Source organism: Empidonax traillii, unplaced genomic scaffold (genome assembly GCF_003031625.1).
Source record: "Empidonax traillii isolate 1590-97213 ecotype Southwest subspecies unplaced genomic scaffold, ASM303162v1 scaffold608:size386988, whole genome shotgun sequence".
Lineage (NCBI taxonomy): Eukaryota > Metazoa > Chordata > Aves > Passeriformes > Tyrannidae > Empidonax > Empidonax traillii.
Genome location: NW_020955801.1, coordinates 266775 through 292743, shown reverse-complemented (window position 1 = coordinate 292743; position 25969 = coordinate 266775). Strand labels below are relative to the sequence as shown.

The window sequence follows — 25969 nt, the reverse complement described above, 5'->3', positions numbered from 1 at the left end:
GAGAAACAACCACTCCATGGGAAAGCCAAACGCGAAATTGTTTTCCAGGTGCGGGTGCCTGACCTTCCCATAATTACGGGCAACGTTCACTTTTCTCAGTGTTACGCTGCAGGTACAAAGTTTAAGGTCCAGAAACTTTCAAAGTAAGTGGGGAGTCTGGAAGCCTCCTGTTGTCTGACACACCAAGCCCAAAAAGCCACACTGCAAAAAGTCTGACTGCATTCAAATGTCTCTAATTAAATGAAACAGGAGATTTTCTCCTACTGCTGGTTTTTCTATAAACCAGTGACTGATGCACACACAGGAAAGGTGAAACCCCAAACATTTTTCCTAGATAACAATGCTTCAATGTTGATGTTTAAATAATGCCATACAACCAAAGCCGAGCACTGAGGTAACCTTTACTTTCACACAGTTACCATGCAGAAGGGACACAATCACTGTATTTGATTCAAAATTATACTTACTAAAACCAGCAATCAACCAGCAACATCTATAAAAACTTTTAAATGCTGATTAGTTAGTATTATTTATGTCTCCAATTTTCATTTTATGCAACCACGTAGCAACTACAAAACAAATCCTCCTAGCCAGCCTTGTGTCACATGGCCAACACAGAACAGGTACCAACCACAGCAGAATTAAAGAAAACCTTTTCAGGTATTCAAGCAAGAGGAAGAAAACCACTGAGATTCTGCGACAATTAATTTGGCCCAAGGTTGCCAAGGTACAGCAGCAAAGAGTTTTCAGGGTATTTTTACCCTCCACCTTGTGGGGTAGAGTTATTTCAATGCCAGCCTGAATCTGCAAAAGCAAGTGTCCACAATAAAAAGAAGTAGAGAAAAACAAATCCTTGAAAGTTCACAAGAGATTTTTTTTCCCCCCCACCGGAGAAATGCTGGGGAATCTTCCAGGGAGGCTACAGCCACATGCACTTCCCTGCCTGCAAAGTTCTCCAACACTACACCTTTTGAGCTTCCTTTACTATGAAAGGAAAATGCTAAATTTAGTAAAACCAGACATTTCTTTCCCATGGCAGAACACAAGAGAGGGTGGCAGCCTACTATGATGTGCCAAGCTATGGAAAGCAAACAGGAAAGTGGCTGGCATGTGCTTCATCTTGCTGTCACAGGGCTAGACCTGCTCAGTCTTTTCCTCCACTGCCCCAAGCTTGCCTTTCCCTTGCCCAAGGTCTTGCTCTATACTGAGCATCCCCCAATTCTCCACGAGCTTCACACTGCTCCCAGTTTCCATTTCTCAGTTGCACAACATCATTTCTTAAAAGCAGACTATGTCATGTGTGCTGCTTTTCAGCACACTCAGCTCCAAAGGGAAGACAATCAGGAGAAAGACAGAATCCACTTCCCAATTCAGTTTGTTTTTAAATCAATTTAAGCACACAGATTAGAGAGGAAGTGATATTTTCAACAAGATCTCTTTAAAAACACTGGAAGTAATTCTTTAGAGCAGTATGGAAAGCAAAATTTAGAGTTCTGATATGATCCTCTACTGCCACCAGGAGTATGATATCAGAAAAGCTGGGGGTAAGCTAAATATGCCTTAGCAGCTCCCTCTCAGTGGTTGCAACAAAATCAATAACAAACAAGTGGGCCACTCACCCAAATTTGTTGGAGAGAACACCTCCCAGGGCAGAGCCAGCGATGATGCCTATTCCAAAGCAAAGACCCAGCTTTCCCAAGGCATCAGCACGTTGGGAAGGAGAAGTCATGTCTGTAATAACCTTCTGAGCACCTGCAGGGGAGAAAAAAACTTCCAGTCTCTTGAAAGAAGCTTGCCATAGGGTTTGAGCAGGTGCTCCAGCAGTTCTCATGGTTTTATTGCTAAGCCATTAAGAGCCTTTTTATTTCTTTTTTTTTTCTTTTTCTTTTTTTTTCCTTTTTCCAGTTAAAACTGCTGGGCTGGTTTCTGTCCAGAGGCAGTTTCCCCAGCTCACAGGTTTAGGACTCTAGGATGGAAGAGAGCCTCCAAATCAGCACTGACCCTTCCTTCTGGGAGCCCCACAGTCCATTAGTTTTGAACACAACAGCCTGATCAGCAGAGATTGTCAGATACATTGAGACACTCTACCAATTTAGTGTGGAGACAAAAGCCCCTTTGGGAAGTACCTGGTGCTGGTGTGGGAGAGAATTACAGAGACCATATTTCTGTTGGACTATAAAAAGTTCCTTTCCAACCCAAATGATCCCATGATTCCATACAGATCTTCAGGTCACAAAAACAATGCCTGCCACAAAATGGTCCTTTCAGCCCCAGGGCAAATGCTCATGCACACCCGCTGATTGAATGGGTTCAACCCATCAGTCATGGGAAACAAAAACATTCAAACCACTCAAATAAACCACTTCACAAGTGGCAAGAAGCAGCTTATCCCCATATCAACTTGAGTCCTCTTGCACAAGTTACATGAACTTCTAGTAGCTGAAGTTTGTTTTTCACTGGAAAAAGAGAGGAAATGTGAACTGAAGCAGAACTTCTTGGTGGGTAATGGAGGTGTTTCTGTAATAACATTATTTTTTTGCCAACATGCTCATTTTTCCAGAAGAAAGGGAAAGCTCTACTATAAAATATTGTGGCTGCAAGAAGGCAGCTGAGAATTCTGGGATAGCACTGCTGTCAGCAAGTGACTTTCTCCCATGTCTGGGTGGTCAAACCCAAACAATTTGCTCAAGATTACACAGGAGGACGGAACTACAGGCTACTAAGTGCTGCTTCCCATAACTAATACACCTGCTGCCTCATGTTCTCGCCATTTCATCCCTGAGGACCATTAAATGTTTCTCCTGCCCTCCTTCATGCTGTTCAACCTGTTGACTACCAGTAAAATGAGCACGAGGGGAAACAAGCAATAAAAGCAATTTGGAAAGCCACTTAGCCCTCACTGACCTTACCTGGTATCCCATGCATGAACACCGCTGGCAGCCTGGAGAGGAAGAGGAGGGGGATGCTGGTGGAGATGGACATAAGCAGGAAGAAGACACTTCCAGATGCACAGGAGAGAATTAAGGCTGCTCGGGCACCAAACTGGTCTGCAAACCTGGTACAGAAATGGTGAAAGGTTGTCAGTTTTCTATTTAGAGTTAAAACAACAACAACAACAACAAACTTCACAGTAGGAAATCAGTTTGGCTTCTATTTGAGGGAAAACACAAAATACACAAACAAACAAAAAACTCCAGCCAGATCAGGTTTTTGATCTGACTCCAACTCTTTGCAGCAATTCAGCTCCAATATACCTCAAGCTAAGCTGGTCAAAGTCTGAGAGTGCCACGGAAAGGATTCTGAGCAACTGGGGACTACGATGACCATAAAATAGACTTTGTATAGTGGTTTTTGCTGCAATTTCTCCTTCCTTTATTTTATTGAAGTTGCATATTTACAGTTAGTAGAGGAGCATTACCTTGCATAGCAATTAGCTGTGCTTACACCAAGAGGAACAACCTCCCATAAAATGCCAAGACCGGTCTACAGACAATGCTAAGCATGAGTAATTAAAAGGCTTTCTGTTGAGGAAGAGCTACAGGTCAAAAACTTAATTGTTTACATGAAAGCCAGGAAAGTTTACATTTGCTATTTGTAACCTAAAGACCACAGTTTGCTGCATAGTCCGGGGTTGGTGTGGATTTTTTAGCTCTGTTATTTAAGAGTAAATTTGATGCTTTATCTTCTTATGGCTGATTAGGAGCACCAAGAAAGAAGAACACAGAAAACTGACCTAGAAAACAGTTTTCTCTCTCTTATCCCCCTTCTTCCTATTTTTTATTTATCTAGCTTTATACGGAGGTAAAAACAGCGTCACATCTAGGAAAATCCATTTTATCTCAAACCTACATTGCAAATTTTGGCTCCAATCTGGTATTAGACACCGTCAGTCCCAGATAGATTCTGCTTTGCCATTTTCTTTCCCTTCAGCAGGTCTTCTGGATATTAGTGAATGACATGTACAGAGGAAAGCCAGATTTCATATGGTAGCAGATCCAGAAGGAAGTATTCCTCCAGATATGTGTAATAATAGAAAAAGTATTTTAAAAATGGGCCCTTCGCACCATCTCCATTCTCAGGAACGTATTTTCTTCCAAGCAGTACTATTGGATCAAATGTTATTGTTATTTATTTTAAAATGTGTCCAAGGGCCACACACTTTAGAGATAAGATCCTCAAAGTGGAGCATGTGCTAGAAGATCCTGTAGTGCTCCCAACTACATTAACCAGAAAAGTAAATCCCATACAGGAAAACTGAGGCCCACACCAGCTCCCTATCTATCTATTACTTTGTTGATCAGTAGCAGGAACAAGAAGAAAAGTTAGATTTTCTCAGCCTCGTTTTAGGTTTTTTATCTCTGGATTACATACCTCTTTCATTTCTGTTTTTCTGCTCTTTGGGAATGCATTTTCCCACCACTCAAATTTTGGGGGTTATTTTCATTTCATTAGGATCAGGAAAGTGTATCCCAAGGGGTGAAGAGGCAGAAACCCTGAGTCTTTTCCACTCTTATTTTGACAGATGAGTTTATAGATGTTCTTAAAAGAGCCATGTAAGTCCAACTTTGTATTCAACATGAATGCAGATACAGTGAGATTCAGTTGCAAAAATCACATGACCCTCAATTATTTTCACTGACAGCTCTACTTAACTACTCTTTTTTTTTTTTTGTTTCCAGTCACAAGACACTTCTAAGGTTACACATGGCTATAAAACATTTGCAGGATTAAGCTGTTAGGACCTGGACTCTGAGGACTCTGATGGTTTAAGCCATTCCCAGTATATTGTTACACTTAAATGTGCGTCATTAAAATCTACCTAAGTTAATATAAAGCCTGCTTCTATGTTGCACTATTTCTAATTATAGCATTTATTTCTCCCTTGCTTGTTATTAAATCTTCAAACTTTTCAATAGGACCACAAACCAGAACTAAATTATTTTTATGAAAATATAAAAATGTCTGGCCTTTTTCAGCTGTGCAAAGGGTCATGAGAGTCATTCTCACTTACCTTCCGAAAATGTAACCTCCCACGAGCTGGAGGACACCAAAGATTGTCTGGAGGTAGCCAAACCCCACTGAATCCAAACCCAGGCTCTTTGCGAAGTACTAAAAAAGAAAAAAAATGAACAGGTCAGGGGAAAAGAAGCATACTATATTTATGAATAATGAGCTTAATGCGTGTGTGGAGAGTACCATAGCTCCAAAAAAGAACATTCTTCAGTTCCCCATATCTGCCTACAGATGAAATCTTCACTGGGGCAGACACAGGCTGCTTAATAAAGACCAAAGGTCTCTATCCCACACTCTGAAGATCAGGGGAATGGAATCAAAATCATGAGTTTTGCAGAAGGTGACAAATCTGTATCACCATTTACCTTTGTGGTCCAACATTCAGCAATTTCTAAGGGCGATGAGGGAAATTTTAATTGCCTTCCTGCCTCCAGACCCTGCGCCTGGGGCAGTCCAAGCACCCTCCAGGAGGTGACTGCGGTGAGGTCTTGGAGCTGTTGTGTAATCAAGCAAGCTGAAATCAAGGGAAGTACCACATGGGCAAAATATTGCCTTTATTTATAATCTGGATGGTGCAGCCACAACCTGAACTTGCAAGAAGCCACAGAGGCATACCTTGAAAATTCACAATACTTCAGGTGTGGATTTTTGTTGTTGTTGTTGTTTTTCGGTTGGTTTGGGGTTTTTTTTATTTAAACACTGTATATTCAAGGGACAGCTATTTCTGACTCATGTTTTTGGTTTGTGCCATCTGCTAAGATTTGTTTAAAACTCTGAGACAAATTCAGCTCTCAGAAGATGTGGAGGTGCCTCAGTTCTGCCCACTTCCCGAATACATGGTCTTCACCAGGTCCCCAGATTCCCTATAACTGATCGGAGATTGACTACACCAATCTCCCATACATAAACTGCCTCTCAGGTCTAATGACTTAGAGCACCATGGTTTAGTTCCAGAAGAAGAGAGCAGTTTGCCTCTGGAGGCACAAACTATCAGAGAGGTCTCTGAGAAGGCACAGGCTTTCCAGAGACAGAGGTGGACAGGCATATCATAGATCCAGGAGCTCACAAGAGCAGGAAATCTGCCCAGCAGAAACAGACCTGGTGGTGCTGGTTGACAGCTGGCTGAATATGAGCCAGCAGTGAGCCCAGGTGGCCAAGAAGGCCCACGACATCCTGGCCTGTATCAGAAACAGCATGGCCAGCAGGACCAGGGCAGTGATCATCCTGCTGTATTCAGCTCTGCTGAGGCCACACATCAAATCCTGTGTCCTATTTTGGGCCCCTCAAGACAAGAAAGACTTTGAGGTGCTGGAGCGGGTCCAGGAAGGGCAACAAAGCTGGTGAAGGGTCTGGAGCACAAGTCTTACAAGGGGCAGCTGAAGGAGCTGGGGTTGTTTAGCCTGAAGAAAAGGAGGCTCAGGGGAGACCTTATCACTCTCTACAACTACCTGAAAAAGAAGATTGTAGTCAGCCAGGGTCAGTCTAGCTGGTCAGGTCTTGCAAATAACAAACAATAGGACAAGAGCAAATGGCCTCAAGTTGTGCCAGGGAAGGCTCAGATGAGGTACTGGGAAAGGTTTCTGTACTGGATGTCAAACACAAGACAGCCCAGAGAATTGGTGGAACCACCACCCCTGAGGGTATCTAAAAGATATGTAGATGTGGCACTTAGGGACATGGTTTGGTGATGGACTTGGCACTGTTAGGTTTATGATTGGACTCAATGATCTTAAGGGTCTTTTTTCAACCTAGAGTACTCCCTGATTCTACAAAACCAGACAGAAGAGTCCAGTGAGTGAGAAGCAATGAATTCTACTCAGAGTTGGTTTATTACACAATCAGGAAAACCCTCCTCTGATCTGAAATCTCTGATTTCTGCTACCTGCTGTTTGGGTCACTCTCACACTGAAAGCAAGCAGACACAAATTACATCAGCTTTACCCAGAGCCATCAAAGCAGGCTCTAGGTGCTACTGCAATGCAACAAATAAACCAGCTTTTCTTGCCCAGGCATACCCTGAACAGAGTCACAGCTTGCATGCTAAGCAGGAATACCAAGTATTCCTTTCAGTATCAAGAATACCTTTCCCCTTTCCTGCTAGAAACTGTCTTCTGACTTTGCTGGAAAACTACATAGCCCGGCACTGAAGGAAATGTGCTGTGAACCAAGAGAACCCATACTCACAGGCATGATTCCCATCTGCATGAAGAGAAAGGTCAGGTCTAGGGCTGCAATCAGGTAGGCAACAAGGATCACTTCTCCCCTCTTAACCTCTCCTGAGTGGCTACTCTCCCCCAGGGTCTTGTTCCTCGTTCCTGAGGCTTCTTCCTCACCTTCAGAGGTGGCTTTTGCATTCATCATGCTCCTGGAACAACTTCTTGTAGGACAGGCTGAAAACTGACACGAAGGCACTTCCTAGGTGAGAATGTGAAGCCTAGATAAGGTGCAGAAGCTGAGTGTACAGTTCAAAGCTTGCAGTGTAAAAGGTCCTGAGTCAGCATGCCACGGATTTATTGTTCCTTTTTTTTTTTTTTTTCTTTTTTTCTCTTCCCTCTGCTTACTTGCTAGGCAGGATCAAAGGTAACCACACACCAAACCACAGATTTGGTTCTTTAGCCTTGTCCCGGGTGGGCTCATTGCTTCAAGTGCCATCACAATGAAGACCAGCTTGAGTGTCCCAGCAAAGTGAAAGTGGACGTTGCCCTAAACAAGACCATGTGACAAACTCTTCAACTTTTTAACTGTTTCATGTCCTTCACTTTTATTGCCTCTGGTGGCTCAGAAGAGATGACTGTTTTAATTCTTCATAAAAGGCATTTTGATATTGTTGTTGGAAGCTGCAAGGGAAGTTTGCAGCAGAACAGCTACTTCCAAATCCTCTTGCTTCTTGCAGTCAATTTACACAGATCCTGGAACATGAATAGGTCTTTCATGTGGTTAGAACCACTCTCATCAGTGCCTCTAGTTGAGCCATTTTCCCTCCTCTATCAGGTGCTGCAAATTTATAGAAAGTCTGAGCTAGCAAATGTTCACATGTGACTCCACTCAGACTACAGATTACCAACCAATGCCAAAAACATTTTAAAAAAAAGCATTACATCTACAGAAATCATGAGGGTGACTGCAAATTGGGGAATCAAATGAATAAACTCCTTTGTCCTTTGGAGGTTTTGTTGTTTGCTTGCTTGTTTACTTGGGGTTTTATTTGTTTGTCTGCTTGCTTGTTTGCTTGAGGGTTTATTTGTTTGTTTTCTTACTTGTTGAAGCCTGGAAGTTTGGTTGAGCATTATCCTTATTTTAAAGAGGGAAAGAAAGCAGAGATCCCAGTGCTCTGACTTTGTAGAATTACAGGGAAGGAAGGGAACTGGAGATCTCATCCACCCTGTGGCTTCAACACATCAGTTCAACTGTGCTTTTTTTCTAGGCAACCTTTGAAAAACTCAAAGAAAAGAGATTTGTCCATTCCCTGGGTATCTGGGAAAGACATGTTACCTAATGTCCAATCTGAGTTTCCCAAGCTGCGGCTTGCACCTGTTGTCCCTCATGGTATCAACTGCCAGTACCAGCAGGAGTCCGGATGCATCATCTCTGGAGCTGCCCTTCAACTAGTCGAAGATGACTGTTAGATCATCCCAGTCTCCTCTTTGCCGGGCTGAACAAGCCAAATTCCTTCCACCTCTTTCAATATTAGGTACTCTAGAACCCTGAACTTCTTGGTAGCTCTCCCTTGGGTCCAATCCAGTTTGTCTACACATCTCTTGAACTGGGAGTCCCAATGCTGGGTCAGCCTCACCAGCACCAAGCGAAGGGGAATGACATCTTCCCTGATTGTCCTGGTTATGCTCCTCCTCAAATGCCCCACTACATGTTTTGCCTTATCCCTGAGGAGAGTGCACCCTTAGCTCACACAGCATTGCTGTCACCCATGGTCCTCACACTGTGGGTGCTACACGTCCAGATAGGCCCCAGCCAGCTTTGATGCAAGTGGATATTCTGCCCCAGGCTTGGGGCAAGCTGTTGCCACTTTCATGTTGTTGAAAACCTTAAAGTTTTTGTTGATCCAGCTCTGACATTTCACGCAGACCTGAGGCTCCATCACTGACTGTGTGTCAGCCAGTCCCTCTAATATAGTAACACCTCCATTCAGAAACAGAGGCTTGACTCACCATGAAGGCTGACACAGACACATCAGTACAGACACACGCAGAGGTTTTTGCTGGCCTGAATCTGGAATGGTTAACAGGGCTTTAGTTTTCCAACCAAGTCTAGGGAGAGTGAACTGTAAGATCTCTGGGCACACCTTTTTATTCAACACATCATCATCGAGCCCTGGGATTTGCTGAAGATTGCCAAGCTCTACTTCCTGAGGAAGGAGGGGGAAGACCAAAGGTTAAATCTTTCACTGGGTGTGGATACCATATCACTGGAGACTGCACAGAAACAACCTTTCACAGACTCATAGAGAGCATGAGTGAAAAAGCACCTCTGAAGAACGACTTACCTACAGCAATGCTAGCACTCAAACAGATCCAACTCAGATCCTGGACCCCGGGATTTGTAGTTGTTAGTGAAGAAAAATGACTATCCAGCATGCATCCCAGTTTAGCAGAGGATCAGTGCTCGACATTTGGTTCATCTCAGAGTGAAACAATGGTTTGCCTGCACTTTGAATGTCCTTCAGCACAGTACCAACATCATCCCTCACTCATTTGCACTGGATAGGCACAATACACAAATTACCAGCATTGAATAGAAGAGTAAAATTAATGACAGAACCCTGTTTATGGAGGTTTTGAGAAAACCAAAAAGGAAAGTCATGCAAATGCAATGTAAAACGCTGCTTACAGGAAACCTTGCTGACTTGGACTTGAAAGGCGCCAATATTTTGACTGGTGAATTTGTCTCAGCAGCAACTGAAAACAGATCCCAGCGAGGCGACCGAGGGGAGGGGGCAATGACTTGCAGATGCCGCCACTCTTCACCAGATATGAGCCTCATCCTGCCAGGGCATGCAGTGCAGACAGCTAACCAGCCACATGCTCTCACTTGGATTTAGCTTCTTTTTACTGGCGTTGGCAAGGGAAGTAGAGTAAAAAAACCCAGAGTTTCATTCCCAGTCTTTGGAGCAAAAGACACAGTTCTAAAAAGCAGGAAACTAAACGTGATGCTTGGTGCGGAGGTGTCCATGGAGAATAAGCTGTGATCATCAGCTTTGGTTCCTGTACATCTCTGGGTGCCTCCTGGTGGCTCAGTGCACTAGCCTGCTCCTTAGCATCCCAGATCAGGCTGCAAGTAAGAAAGTGCCCTGGGTCCAGCTCAGTGATCATCTTCTTGCAATAGCCTATTGGGCAGGATCATTTATCTCCCCATCCCTTCATTTTGGCACAGACAGGACAAAGGCAAGAGGGTGGGAGTGTTAAGACACCTTTACAAACCATGAGCCAAGTTGTGCCCATGCTGCCCTGGCACCAAGGATTCAGGGATGCAGCTGTATTCTCCAAACTTGGCCAAGACGCTGGCAACCTCAGATCATCTTAATATCCTCTTGCAAGGTCTTCTGCACAGGAACTTGGACTTTCCTGACTTTCAGCACCCAATTTTTGAAACCTTGCCCCATGAATCAGTCAGTCTAAAGGCTAAATGTGGCAGCAGGAGCACTGATGGAAATACAGCCAGTGTGATCGACGCAAGGCAGATCCTCCTCTTCCCCTGAGTGAGAAGTCTGACTGAAAATGTCTGCAGGAGCCTAAGTATGATGGAGAATAACTCTGTTCACAGCTACGCTCTGCTGAACATCACCTTTGCAGCCACTCAGCTCAGGGCCAGTTCATTTCTACCTGCAGTGATAACACACCATTGATGACAGATGGCATAAACTGGCACTGCATTTTTATCTAAAAGCTCCTTCTGGCTCAGTTATAGACTACACCACAGGTAGCACTTGGTCACTGACAAGCCATTTCGGAGAAAGAAAAATAATTTTAAAACTGGGGAGGAACAGGTTATGAAGAGGAAATTAATTTACTTGGGTAGGATAAATAAACTTTAAATGGACAGATATTTCAGGGAGACTATGGTGAAAGCAAGCAAGAAAATAAATGTCTTGTGATAAAATTGCAGATTAGGCCATTAGCTATGCACTAAGCCTTGACACTTATTCCCAACATTTTTGGAGAACTCATAGTTGCCTTCCCTGGAAAATCTTTTCTGAGGCCTTTTTATCTGGTGATCTCTGAAAAAAAAAAAAAAAAGAGAGTGGGAAACCTGAGAACATCTTTAAAATTTTTCAGAAAGGTTAATTGTTTATGTTACTTGGGCAGAAATCTTTTCTTAGATTATTGAAAATGGGAAGCAAGGCCAGCACAGGCATGGGGAGGGGGAAATCCACTCATATCAATACCAGAAGTTGAAAATGATGGTTGAAAAAGGATAAACTGCAGTGAAATAAATCTTGAATCCTTCTCTGAACTTGTATTTTTAGACAGAGGAAGCTTAACATGAATTGGAGGAACATGAGGTACCCTGGATAGGATTCTGCTGTCTACAGAGGGTCAAAACAAGCTTTACAGCCTCAAAAGAACCTTGAAGAGGGATGGAAGTTCAAACGTACTGCCCAGCAATGAAGGACACCTCTCAGGCTCAAATCCTCTCTGAATGTGAGCTAATAGGTCTCTTCAGCTAAGCAAAAAATCAGTGGGATGACCCAAATCCTGCTCCAACATAGATCAGTCCCAGATCTTTGCCCTTATAGATATGCATCTATACCCATGGCAAGCACAAGAGCCAGAGGGGAGTTGCTGCCTCTTGCATTCAGCCAAACTCATTTCTCCTTGCAAAGAGAAACTGCATTTCCATGGGCTGTGTGCTGGGGGTGCCTGGAGGGACACGAGATGTCAGATGAATAGTTATGAGCAAACTTCTTCTCTCTGCCCAAGAAGCAACAAAGATAACCCTTCCTCCCTTCAAAAGAACATCAAGAGGCCACCACATGAAAAACAGTGAGGCATGCAGATATTCAGACAAGGAGGGACATAAAAACCCTTTACGGAGACACAGTCCTCAGGGAGCTATTGTCCTTGAGATGTTTCTTAAACTCTGTAACATGAGAAAGGAAATGGAAGAAATATCTTGAAGTGATTCCTCAATAGTGGGAATGCTGAATTGCTGTAATGAGGGAAACTGCTCAACACCAGCCATGGTCGTTGGGAGCCATCAAACTGCAGGATCTGGCCTGATCCCTCTCTTCCCCCAACCCTAAGACTAAGGGAACAGGCCTCATTTGTATTCTGGTGAAAGATTTATACAGTTAAGCAAATAAGAGAATAAATGGCCCAGTATTGCCAAAATTACATCCCATGTTTGTTGACTGATTTATTCCTTTGTCTAATTGTGTTCATGAAAAAAGCAGCTCACTAATGAATGGAAAAAGACTCCACATGGCCAGCAAAAAAAAAAAAAAAAAAAAAAAAAAAAAAAAAAAAAAAAAAAAAAAAAAAAAAAAAAAAAAAAAAAAAAAAAAAAAAAAAAAAAAAAAAAAAAAAAAAAAAAAAGAAAAAAGAAAAAAAAAAAGCCATGTTTAGTTTACAAAATAGCACAGTCTTCAGGGATTTTCATAAAAACTGCAGAGACAGTCCAAATTGACAATGAAATCAGATTCCCAATGGCTGCTAAACTCTTTTGGCTTTTTCTATGGGTGTATTAAATTGCAGAAAAGCAATTATTTATAATTTGTTTTTATAAAAATGCTGGTGCGCTTATGCTGTTTGGCAAATTATTATGTGAAATGGAAAAGGCTATTGTTCATTCTCTTGGTAAAGTCTTTGTTACTTAGCATATTAAACTGCAAATCACATTTTATCTGAAAGGTCCCTTCCAACCCAAACCACTCTATGATTCTATGAAATATGGCTGGTTATTATTAACTTTTTACTGGTAAAACCCCAAAGCTCCAACTAATATCAAGGCCTCATTTGGTGCCCTGTAAACACAAAAAGAGGTTGAGACTCAGATGAGAGAAAAGTATTAAATCCTCCTTGTCTTGCAGATGGGACCCTAACAGACAGAAGGGTTTAATGGCTTCCCTGAAAACACAGAGGAAGTCTGTGGAAATAAGCTGGAGTCAGATTCAATCATCCTTTGGACACCAGTTCCGTTGCTTAACCACAGGGCAGTTTCTTCCCTCTAATATTCTGGAAAAATTAAAATAAAAGAGAACATTTCTGAATGCTGGAATTTGACAACAAAACATGCAAATGGGGCAGAGACTGTGTCAATTGTAAAGGAGTTTTGGAAAAATCCCGTGGCCTGAATTCATGAGAGTTACACCAAGAATAACATGACCAAATAGGAAGAAAAATCTCAGTTCTTTGTACCCATCCAGTCTTAGTGGCTCCAGCAGGACCTCACCAGGGCACGAGTCTCACATGCTTGCTTATACCGAGTGGCACCTTGCTTAGGATTATTTCAGCTCAGCCAGAGAACTCACCTCTGAAATTACCCCCCAGGTGCTGCCCTGGCTGTGGCTCACCTCTACCCAGAATCTTTCCTGAGCAAGCAGAAACCCCTCAAGTTTCAATGAGCTGCTGCCATGCAGTGGAGAAGGGCTGCTGGGCTGCCCAGAGAGCAGCCACTCACCTCCTTCAAGTGAGGCCATCAAAAGACACAAATGCCACCAGTCTGCTATGCTACGACACTGAAGAATCAGCAAGCAAAAACTGACTCTTTCCTTAGTGAAAGCCCAGGTCTGCTGGGTGACCTGTCTCCTGGGCAAGGGATGGTCTCCCCCAGACTTGACATTCTTCTTCCTAGTGCTCAAGCCACACTTGTTTTAAGCAAGTGTGACCCATCAGTCTCTACAAGAAGCTGTGAATAAAGGACTCGTTATACCATCAGCTGCTGAGCAGGGTCCAGGCAAAAATCCACACGTTAATAAATGATGGTGACAGCCCAGAAGCAATGGATGCTTCTGCTGCCTCTGTGGTCGTGTCTTAAGCTTCCTGGCATGTTGGCATGACTGACCTTCAGACAACTCACTGCTGGATAATGGATGAAGCCCTGGGCTCCAAGATACACACAGTGCATTGGAAATCCAAGGTTTACAGCCAAAGAATATGCTAGAAGTGACAAATCTGGATACACACAGAAATAGAGCCTCATACTTAGCCTGCAATATGCAATATTTCATTCAGCTGGTATTATACAGCCACCTTCTGGAATTGCAGCAATGTCTGGAATGCAAAAGCTGTTTATCATTTAAATAACATTTAGGCCATTATAATTTATATGAGAATTGTAACTGATTGGGGCTGTATGGAGCTTCTTGTTGTGGTTTGCTGTAGGAATGCTGCAGATTTCCTCTGTACACATTACATTCTGCACACAATGGGAGTCCCAGACATTTTCAACTAGTCTCAAGCCTTCTGCCTTTACCAAAACATTTTCCTGTGTCAGAATGAAACAACTGCCTGATTTATAAATCTCAAGCATTAAGGAGACCACCAGCAACACAACGTAACAAGAATCTCTCTGTCATTCAACCTTCCAACAAAGCTGTACACAGCACAAACAAAGCATGGATGTTTATCCAGCATTTCTGCTAATGCCTGTTCCTGTATAGAGCAATTAGAAAAGGGCAAAGCAAGTGTCTGTAAGACCTTGCACATCCAAAATATCGCTTCCCCACACAGAGAAGGGTCTGTGCTACAGGCTCAGACAAATCCTTACCGGCTCAGGGCCAGAGGAGACATATCTCCTCCCAGACTTGCTCCATTCAGCTGGCTGGGTTCACCATGTGGACTTGGGACCTGCAAGGAACCAACATGGCATGTGGGGAAAAAGGAACAACTGACCCCATGCCCAGCTGGCTCCATCCACTGTATGGGCTGGGGACAAACCTGTGTTGCAGGTATTTGCTGCCTGTGGGTGGAAGAGGTTGGACAATGTATCCAGAGTCATGCAAGGCTGGATGTATCAGCAGCTCAAAAGTGGTGGAATGTGCAAACATGGCTTGAAAACCCTTGCTCTATTTTGGCTCTTAATGCCTTACAAAGCCTTTTCCAAGGTCATTATTTTTTTCCCTCTAAGCAAACACCTCATTTCAGACTAAGGCTTGAATGGGCTGTGTAAAGTCAGAGCAAACCCTGGAGTTCACACTATTGCAAGTTGGAGCAGAGCATGCACTCCTGCCCATCAACCAACTCACCCAGGAAAAACAAAGCTTTTAAAGATCTAGAAGACACCGGCCCTTGGAGGTATCTGCTCTAACAGCTAGGCCTCCATCCCCTGCACCAGCAGTAAAGGCTGTAGCAAGGTCTACCTTTAGATTATGACAATCTCGATTTTGGTCAGAAATACAAGAGCAGTGACAATCTTATGAGTGCTGGTTTTTTGTTCAAACCATCAGAAGGCTTTGGAGACCCTTCACTGTTTCCTCCTGCCCTTCCAATCCAACCTTTGGATTCATCTGAGACAAAAAGAAATTGAACCTCCTTTGCTGGAGGTGGAAATTCCTCATGGACTCCTTAGCACTGAGGTTGTAGGGGCAACCCACTAACAGCTCTTGAGGGGGATATGAAGAATCTTCACAGTGGTTTGGGGAAAATTTTCAAAGTATTTCAGCAAAACCAATGTTGAACACTGCATACAACTGTATCATGGACACATGGATAGAAGTAGAAAAGCTTAGAAATCTAATCTATCATATAAGTAAGTCCTATGTAAAATATATCTGAAACTTTGCTGTTAAGAAGCCAGAATCTGCATGGAACTATTTGCTTCTCTTCTTTCCAGTTCAGCATCTACAGACATGGCCTTTCTTCAGGGCAAAGGATGAGGATGCATTTCTAACATGCTGCAGGTATGTCTGACACACACACAAGAAAACCCCAAACCTGTTGAGTTGTGTCTTTAAAGTGTTCTCTTGAAAGCTCATTGTTCACAATAATTTTTCAGAATTATTTTGGAACAACAACAGAGCTATGAATTAAATTTGTCTCTCTTTGTAAAGAAGCAGAGCAAACTTGGCACACTGTTATAATCCAATCCTGGCATCAGGACATGAGTGGCACAGAGGTTTTCCCAAGAGAAAAATCCCTAAGAGCTATTTATTTTTAAGAAATATTTCAAAATAATTTTTAAAGCTTGTCTCCAAGATGACCACAGGCCCACAACCCAGAAATCAAGCAAGCCCTACAAATTTTTAGACTAGCTCTGTAAACCTGCCCCAGGGAGGGTGCTAGGAAGAAATTCCCCAGCTTTCTACATCATCTGGGTTCTGGAGGCCCCTGTTAAAACTGACACCAATCTACTCAGCAGCTTTGCCCTGACTCTCTCCTCACTACCTAAAAACAAAAAAACACACACACAGAAATACCCAAAAAACAAAACCAAAAAAGCCCCCACAACCACAAAACACACACAAAAACCAACCAAACAAAAACCACAACCCCCCACAAAAACAAACAAACCAAAACCAAAACAAACAAAACCCCCAAAACAAGGATTGATTCCTTGTATTTATTGCCCAGTAGAGCCAGGGGATCTACAGATTATACTCCTCCTGAGCCTCATCAATCAAATAATTTACCAAATTCAGTAATTTGTGTGCAGGTGAAGCAACAACCACCACGAATCCCACTGGAGGTGCCCTCAGAAGCCATTGGACTGCAGCAGGGCCCAGGACCTTGCTGGAAGTGCCAGGACAGGTCAGAGGAAAATCTTGCTTAATGGTTCTGGTGGATGAAAAGACTCAAGATTAAATTTGCAGCCTGGTGGTTAAAAAAAAAAAAAAACCACACCAACATTTTCCCATCTTCAAAGCAAGTACATTTGATCTAGAAAGCAATAAGTCTCCATAAACATAGCACCTCTTGATGTATTTCTTTCCTTCCAGAGCAAACTCACAACCACTTGGCCACTGTCAGCTTAAATGATTTCACCTGGTTTATATTTTCTCTTTGAATATCAATGATGACCAGCTGACTCATTTTTACTTTGAGAAGTGCAAGAACTGGATTACTTGGCTTAGGACTGAAACCCTGGCCCCAATTCACCAGGAATTTTGTCTTTGATTTCCATGCTACCAGGATTTAATCTTCAGGTCTTTCATCCAGCTCCTCCTCTGCTTTTTCTGTTAGGAAAACATGAGTTTCAGGCTCATTCAATCCTGACTATGTTTGAGAATGTGTCTCATGGCTCACACTATAAGAATTTGTACCATGCCATTTTGAAATGCCTTCATGTATGACTGCATGCTCACTGGGGGCCAGTGAGATATCTGTTATCTTGCACAGTGTCAGGGTGTGTCTTTAATTGCACCTGTATGGAATTAAAGTGTAATTGAGAGTCAGGTACAAATTCATCTTTTTATGCCTGATCCTCCCGTTCTCAGTCCAAAATTCAATCTATGTGAAACTGAGGATCAGGCACCTGGAGCTCCTTGCCCTGCAAACTTGTTTTAGCAATAGCTCCTACCAGAAGTTTCAGAGCAGCTGGTAAGGGTAAATTTTAAGGCTACCGAATAATCTGATGATTTTTCAACCTGGTCATAGCACAGGAAAAATTATCATCTTCTCCTGGTCTCCACCATCTACCAAAGGACACTACAATCACATGTAATCAGCAACATTCCTGATCACAGCCCAAGGTAACAGGTCCTTCCAGCCTCTGTCCAGAACTTGAGAACTGGCTCATTAAGAAAAAGCTATATCAGTGGATGAAATGTAAACCATTAAAAAGCCTTCAAGTCAGTGTCATCTGTGATCTTCCACCTTCTCTGCTCTGTTAGGTTACATGGCACTTGGTTTCTCTTTGTGTCTATGGGATACTGAAGGCTAGTGGGATTTGTGCTGACTGCTGTTGCAGATGGCACGTACAAATCCTAAAATGCTGCACCATATATAACATAGGCTGAGCTCCCAGCAATGAGTCACAGCACTAATTGTTCTGCATTATATAAATGTGTTCACAGCATGCTGCTGGATCCAGATGCAATTAACTCCTCATTCCGTAGGAATACATACCATATTGTGGGCAGGGCAGCCTTATTATAGTTAAACTGCTGTAAAATGAATGTGATGGACTCCCCCAACAGAGCTCATTGAACCACTCCCTTTGCAGGTTCACCACTGGGTGATGCTTGGTCCACATTCAAGGCCTGCAGCAAAATAATTCCTATGATTCTAGCAGGAATATTATAGAGTGATTGCTTTACAAGATTAAGAGCAAATAGCATTTTAGTGCTGTGACTTCAGAAAGTTACTCCACTAAAAGCAAATCTAAAGCTGTAGGCAAGAAGATAAATTAATTAAAGAATACAAACAAGAAGCCAGGGGGTGGGGAGGGAGGAAAAATTATCTCATCATGCTGCGTCATTGCATGATATCTCAACACCCCATCACAGGCAATGCAGGGAGCAAGCCTGAGGGAGAGGCAAATAAGAAGAGGGAATCCAGCTCAGGGAGAAAGAGAAGGAACAGCCAGATCCCACAACATCATACTACTTTGCCACCCTCTCATGGGGAGGGAACGAGCCACAGATACAAAACTCCAGGGGTTCCTTGAGACATGCCAGCCCTGCATGAAGCCAGATGTGTGTCTCGTGGCCCACATCCTCTACAACTGCATCTGCTTCTCCTGGACTGCAAGGGTTTGAGCTGCATTGAGCTGAGCCACTAATTGTTCTATTTGAGCAGTTGTGGCAGTCCAGTGATGTTCCCAGTGACTGGAAAAGGGGAAACAAAATGCCCGCTTTTAAAAAAGAGAAAAAGGAAGACCCATGGAACCACACACCCGTCAATCTCACCTCTGTGCCCAGAAAGATTATAGAGCGGATCCTTCTAGAAACTACACTAAAGGCACATGAAAAATAAGGAGATGATTAGTGACAGCCAGCATGGCTTCACTGGGGCAAACTGGGCCTGACCAATTTGGTGGCCACCTACAACAGGGTTACACTGTTGGTGGATAAGGGAAGAGCGACTGACTCTACCTGGACTTGTGCAAAGGATTTGACACTGTCCTGCATGACATCCTTGTCTCAGGAGAGACATGGATTTGATGGGTGGACCATCTGGTGGATAAGGAATTGGCTGCATCTTTTCAGTCAAAGAATTGTGATCAACATCTCAATGTCCAGGCTGAGATCAGTGATAAGTGGTGTCCCTCAGATGGCTGTATTGGGACCAGTAGTATTTACCAACTTTGTCAGTGATGCAGACTGTGATATCGAGTGCACCCTCAGTGAGTTTGCCAATGACACCAAGCTGTGCAGTGTAATCAGAGGGAAGTGATGTCTTCTAGAGGGACCTTGACAGGCTTGAGAGGTGGGCCTGTGTGAACCTCATAAAGTTCAGCAAGGCCAATAGGAAGGTCCTGCACGTATGTCGGGGCAATTCCAAGCACACATTCAAAGTGAGCAGAGAATGGATTGAGAGCAGCCCTAAGGAGGAAGAGTTGGGGTGTTGGTAGATGAGAAGCTCAACATGCCCCAACAATGTGTGTTCACAGCCCAGAAAGCCAACAGCATCCTGGGCTGCATCAAAAGCAGTGTGGCCAGCAGGTTGAGGGAGGTGATTCCATCCCCCTACTCTGCTTTTCTGAGACTCTATGTGAAGTGCTGCCTCCAGCTCTGCACCCCGCACCACAGGAAGGATGTGGACCTCTTGGAACGGGCCACGGACACAATCAGAAGGCTGGAGCACATCTCCTGTGAAAACAAGCTGAGACAGTTGGGGCTGTTTAGCCTAAAGAGAAGGCTCCAGGATGACTGTAGAGCAAACTTCCAGCACCTAAAAGGGACCTAAAGGAAAGATGGGGTGGGACTTCTTATCAGGGAATGTACTAACAGAATGAGGGATAATAGTTTTAAGCCAGAAGATTTAGAATAGATATTAGGAAGAAAGTCTTTACTGTGAGGGTGTTGATACACTGGCACAGGTGGCCCAGAGAAGGTGTAAATGCCCAGTCCCTGTAAGTGTTCGAGGCCAGCTTGGACGGGGCTCTGAGTAACCTTGTCTAGTGGGGTCCCTTCTAGGTCCCTTCCAATGCAAGCCATTCTATGATTCCGTGACAGCCAAGTCACACCTTAACCCTAATTTTTCACAGAATAAAGTGAATGTATTACTCTATTCATTAATCTTGTCAAAGAGTCATATGGACTCGAAGCAACTTGAAAAATCTCATAAGATGATGATCATGGCTACCATGTATTTCATTACTCAGGAAGCACAAAACGGGCCGCAAACGCGGGGGGAAAGGGGAATCGCGGTGGCGGGGGCGAGGGAAAGCGGCGGCGGGGCGAGGCCGCGCTGCCCTGGGGCGAAGGGGAGCGGGGCTAGCGCCCGGCTCTCAGGGCGGTGGACATTAGAGGGCACCATTGCCCCGCGCATCGCGACATCCCGCGGGCAGCTCCGGGACAGGGGCGGGCACGCCGCGCTCGCCGGTGCGGGGCAGCCGGGCGGGGCGGGCAGAGCTGCCGCAGGGCGGGGATACGCGGCGGGCCCCAGCTCCCCGGCCTGACCTCCCGGAGGGAAGACGAGGGGCAGGGACCTGCAGAGCGGGGAGAGGGAAGGCGGGAGGGGGGCGCGGCCGGAGCGCAAACACTTCTCGACGGGATCAGTTTTCCGCCAGCTCGGTGCCTGCGCCAGCGCTGCACGGACTGCAGCGATTAAAATTTGGATTCATTTACTCTCCCTTCGAACTGTTTTTTTAAGGTCTTTATCGTCAGGATTCTTTAGACACCCTCCACTTCTTGAGTGTGTGTCGCTTTCACAGTCAGATTTCAAGAATCTTCTAGTGTTTGGGGGAGTTACTTGATACTCTCTAGATTTTGTTCCCTGTCGGTGTGTTTTGGGATCCTTCTGAAGATGCCCCTGATGCACTTACCGCTGCTCTTCGGCTTGCCTTCGGACCACTCATCTCCCCTCTGCAACAGTCCGGGCCATGGATTATCTCCTTCAGGACTTGTGCTAGACTACTACTATTAAAAACCCTGTTTACTTAAGAAACACGAAACCAAAAATAAAACCTATGTAATGGCCCCTTCACCACCACCCCCCTCACTAAAAGTAGAAACAACCTATGAAAAGCTACTCCAAAAATAATATTACCATGGATCAAGATGAAGGGCGAGGGGAATGTCAAAACAAGCAAAATGCAAACCTTTCGTTTAATGCGAAGAGTGGCAATGAACAGGACCTGTGAGCATAGAGCATAACTTTGACAGAAATTGTACCAACAGAAAACCAGGGAATATAAATAAATGGAGTATTTAACTGCTGCTCAAATATGACTACACACTCAGCAAAAAGAGCCACTCTCCACGGGTACATACTGTGAGCTCAAAGTGCTGTTTGGTACCTGCCATCCCCAGCCTGCTTTTCAAGTCAACAGCACAGCATTGGTAAGGCTCCCCACACCGCACTTCACAGACAGCATCCTGCAAACAAGTCAGGCTTCCAATCTGTATGAAGGGCCAGATGGTGAGTGGACTTCATCTAGTAAAACAACATGATGGAAAGAGCAAAAAAAGAGTGTGAAAAGAGAATGCGATGGCCCCTGGTGCACTGGCAAGTCCATCAATAGATTAGGCTAAATTCACTGCTACCTTTGTGCTACCCTAATGATGCGCAGCAGCTGGACAGCAAAGCTGGCTATTCTTTTAACAACCCAGGACAGAAAGAATACGAAAAAAAATAATTAAAGGAAATTAAATTAAATGAAGCATTTTCCTGAGATGTTAGCCTTTGCATATTTTTGAGAACACAACAGAAAGCACTTCAAATTGAATTAAAGCTGCCAGAATCTTCTCAGGGTTCTGTTCAAATTACCTTTTCCCATTTTAATCCCTAAACTAGTGGGGGTTTGCTCAGCTATCTAATAATTTGACATTTTAGGACCTTAACAAGAAATGGAAAATTCTGAGTGTACACCAACTTGAATAATTTGAAGTTTCACTTTGATGGTAGAAAAGTCTTGATGAGGACTTTGAGTAGTCTATCCTAACCTGGACTTTAACTGCAATCAGTTTATTTAAGCAGGATTCCAAAGTACCAAGCAAAATTGCCACTGGTGTAAATGCAAAGTTGCAAATTACTTATGATCACATATACAGTAAAAGAGAAGTGCAAGGGTGAAAAAGTACCGATGTTTAATGCCCTGTTCCTCTGCTAAAGCAATTATGGGATATAACATGTTCTGAAATGAAGCAATCACGTGGATCACACAACATTTGAAGCATCGCAAACATTGTTGAGTGTAGATGGTAACAGAATATTAAAGGAAATGAAAAGAGAGCAAAGCACAAACCTTCAAGCCTCAGGGACCCAACAATAGGTCTGCTTCTCTGGCAGCATGCTGAGGACTATTCCTGCAGGAAAAGTTCACTCCAGACTTACCAAAAGACACAGGAGTGTTCCCCCATGGCACCATGTCATGGGGAGTATTTGCCTCTGTATACAAGTATCTCACCTGAGCTTTCTCTTCTGAATAAGTTAACCTGGAGCTGTGCAACAGCCAGCCCCATCAGAATGACAGTGCAAGACACTTTCTTTTGTTACCTCCATAACTTCTTATCAAATTTCCTTGGTTACTCCTTGCTCAGTTTACAGTGCAAGGACCTCTCTTCCCCTATCTGCCAAGCCATCAGACTCAGCCCTGGCTCTGACAGTCAACCTGGACTCTTTCCAAACAGGAATAGTCAAATGCAATAAACCTCCTGCAATTACATTCCCTTTGCAATGATACACAAGCCTTAAAGGAGTTTGCTTTCCCTTCCCTCACCCCTTCAAAACAGTGCAGCCAGGAGGAATACACACTAGCTAAAGTCATTATTTTTTCTGACATAAGCAGATATGACTTGGATATTTTGAGCAAAAATGTTTCATTCTTCTGGGGCATTGTTCTAACCATAGCGGTAATTACTCTGCTCAGCCTTCTGGAGCAGGAATTTCTAAAGAAGTTAATAGGCTTGGTGGCAGGAGCTCTTGGGTAAGATTTTGTGGCTCATGTTAGGCAAACTGCTGGTTTAGAGGATCATAACCTACCCCTCTGGCCTTAGAATTCACAGATTCACTAAATTAAAAACATCTCTCTGTGCATACAGTATTTCCTCCTCAAATGGGCTGGATGCTTTCTATCTCCACACAGAAAAGAAGCACAGACTCTGCTAGAACTGGCAATGGGGAGCTGAAAGTGCTCAGAAATATCACCACCAGCTTAAAACTTAAATGTTTAGTGGGAAAAAAACAACCAAAAAACACAACAGTCAAAGTACTGCGGTGCACTGATAGTGAGGAAGCCCAAGTAAAAAACAGCGCTGACAAACCAAGACCAACAGACCCAAGCTGCTTTACCTCCCAGGTGAGCTGGAAGGTGAAGTGGCCTCAAACACGAGGCAACCTCCAAACATTCAAACCGTCGTTCCTAACGTCCCTCAAGCACTGCGTAAACATTGGCTAACCTCCGAAAAGGGTTTGGAAGGACAACGATGTGGATTTTGCAGAGGGCACGCCCACAACTTGCAAATAGCAGGGGATCTTGCTCGCTCAGCTTTCATTGCAGGAATGTATAAAACCGAGGAGGCAGAACACAGGAAAGGCGGACGCTGGCCTCTCCCAGCATGGGGAGGGGTGGGAGGGAGGACGGCAGCAGGTTCGTGAGGGCTCCTCACAAAGGGCCCCTGTCTGCAGCGACCTGGCCATTGCCTTTTGGCTCACATCTTGAATAGAGGGCACTTTTTCAGCAGGTTTCTTGGGGAACTCAAAGTATTTTCTCTGCATAGCACATTTATTTCTAAAACCACCCTAACTTACATCCCAAGAGATGTGTCCGATGGCTGCTGGGACAAGTCCCAGTTGAACACTGTACTGTGTTCACCGTGTTCCCCAACTACCCCAGCTTAGTGTGAGACCAACCCCTTCTCTCCTAGCTGAACCCTTGCCAAACTGAAGCTCACCTCTTGCTTTCTAAGATGATGTGCTCTTAGTGATGAGGAACGAGGGGAGCCTTTTTCAGGGCTTGCTTCCTAAATTATATCCTTTGGGCCAACAGAGATCCACATGGGCATCTTCAAGGGACCATTTTGGGAAGGAAAGGACAGTGTGGTAACATTCACCTGAAATAGACATGGGGGTAGGTTGTGGCCCAGCTCACATGGGAAACCAAGAATGTCTGTTGAGACCATCACATCTGAACAGCTATCCTTTAAAAAGAAAAAAAGAAAAAAAAGCCTTCTCATGTCCTAGAGTACTAGTGCTGCCGGTATTAGTGAAATGAAAGTGGTCTGTCTGTACCACTGGTTGGCAAAGTCTTCTGCCAGGTGTGACTCTATGCCTGCCCAGGAAACAAGTAGGGATCTGCATATTGAAGACATTTGCTGCATCTTCTCTTGGCCACAAAGCTACAGACCTCTTCTGCTGAGCAGCACACCCATCCCCACAAACATCAGAAAATGATTTCAGGAGATCAAACCTGCTGCGGCATGTCATTGTTCATCAGCCTGAGCTGGATAGACCCTTTCTGTGCAACGAGACAGGCTCCAGCATTCTCTCATTTCTCTCTGCCAACAGCAGCCAACCCTGGGTCCATGGGTTCAATAGCATGGGCACTGCTGGTATCTCCTGGCACAGCCAAACTTCAGGAACACCACTGAAGGTGCAGTGCCTGGGACACGGTGGGAGCTGTCCCGGCTGTCCCAAGCTCCTCACCAGCATGGCAAGGTCAGGAGTGAGTGTTTTCGGCAGTGCTGGAGGGCTTTCACAGACTCTGTCAAAGACATGGGCTAAATGTGGAAACACCACAGAGGAAAATTACTTTTTTGGGGGCAGCTGGGAAGTGCTTTCCATGGGTGCAAAGACTAATACCCCTTTTCTTGAAGCTGACACCTGCCTATAGTCACCATTGTCTTAAGGGGCCTAAAGCTGCAACCCTCCAGCCCTGTAGTAAGGCAGCACTTGGGCACTCTCTGCAGAACCAGCACATCCTAGGAATTCATACCATCCAGGTTGTCTTTGCTCAAAGTTTGAATATCCCAAAGACAAGAGCTGTGGAAACATGAGGAGCTAGGGTGTCCTAGTACACACAACATGATAAAGATCCATCTTTCTCCTCGTTGTTTGCAGATGAAAAACTCACTGTGGTAAAGACCCTCTGAGATGTGCATCAACACTGTGATGATGTTCTGGGCCAAATTTTAGCACGGTGTCCGTTATGCTCCCCCTCCTTTTCCTTTCATATTCTTCCATCCCAAAACAACAAAAGGCAATGATTGCAGTGACCTGCAGAAAATGTAAAGCACAAGCCAGCTGATCTCTGGCAACACAATAGCAAGATTAGTTCATCTGCAGTGAACAAACACGTATTATGTGGGTTTTAAAGTTAGGAGAGGAAAATGCTGTGGTTTTCATGTATTTCTATTCACTAAGGCTGCAAGTTATTACTTCCATGCAGCTGAGAAGCCCTATTTTTAAAAATAGCCTTCAGCTTGTTTTGAAATCTGCAAGCATCTCGCTTTGTTTTGCAGCAGCGTAATAAAAAAACCCGAGCCAGAAAAGATCCCGTTTTCCACCACACGCTTCACCTCCCCCGCCCCAAACCCCCGCGCTCCACGGATGCTGAAAAAACTCCTCGGGGAAGGGAGGGGGGCGGGTAGAAGGCAAACAAACAACAACAACATAGTAAAAATAAAAATAAAAGCACTCCCACACGCACCCTACGCGCGGAAAAGGCAACACGGAGGGGGGAAAAAAACCAAGCCCGAGAGTCGCCGGGTTGGAAGCGGCGGCGGAGCCGCGACCGCCGGCAGACAAAGGGAGCGGGGTCGGCCGCGGGCGGGGAGCACGGCGGCCGCCCCCCGGGGCCGGGCCAGCGCCGGGGCCGCCCCCCCGGTCCGCGGCGGGGCCGGGCCGGGCCAATGCGGCCGCCGGCGGAGCGGCGCTGCCGCCGCAGCCAATGGAGGGCG

The 25969-nt window shown here is 44.5% G+C and overlaps 1 protein-coding gene across 2 annotated transcripts in view; it reads right to left on the bottom strand.

Moving 5' to 3' along the window:
- The window catches only part of SLC22A18 (solute carrier family 22 member 18), a 63517-nt gene extending 55801 nt beyond the window's left edge, over positions 1-7716 (bottom strand). For both annotated transcript variants that reach the window (XM_027898620.1, XM_027898622.1), the window contains exons 1-4: positions 7198-7716; positions 5012-5109; positions 2910-3055; positions 1620-1752 (exon numbers count right to left, since the gene is read on the bottom strand). In XM_027898620.1, the coding sequence (XP_027754421.1) occupies positions 1620-1752; positions 2910-3055; positions 5012-5109; positions 7198-7374 (554 nt within the window). In that variant the 5' untranslated portion in view covers positions 7375-7716. The remainder of the gene's footprint in view (positions 1-1619; positions 1753-2909; positions 3056-5011; positions 5110-7197) is intronic.
- Positions 7717-25969: the final 18253 nt, after the last annotated feature.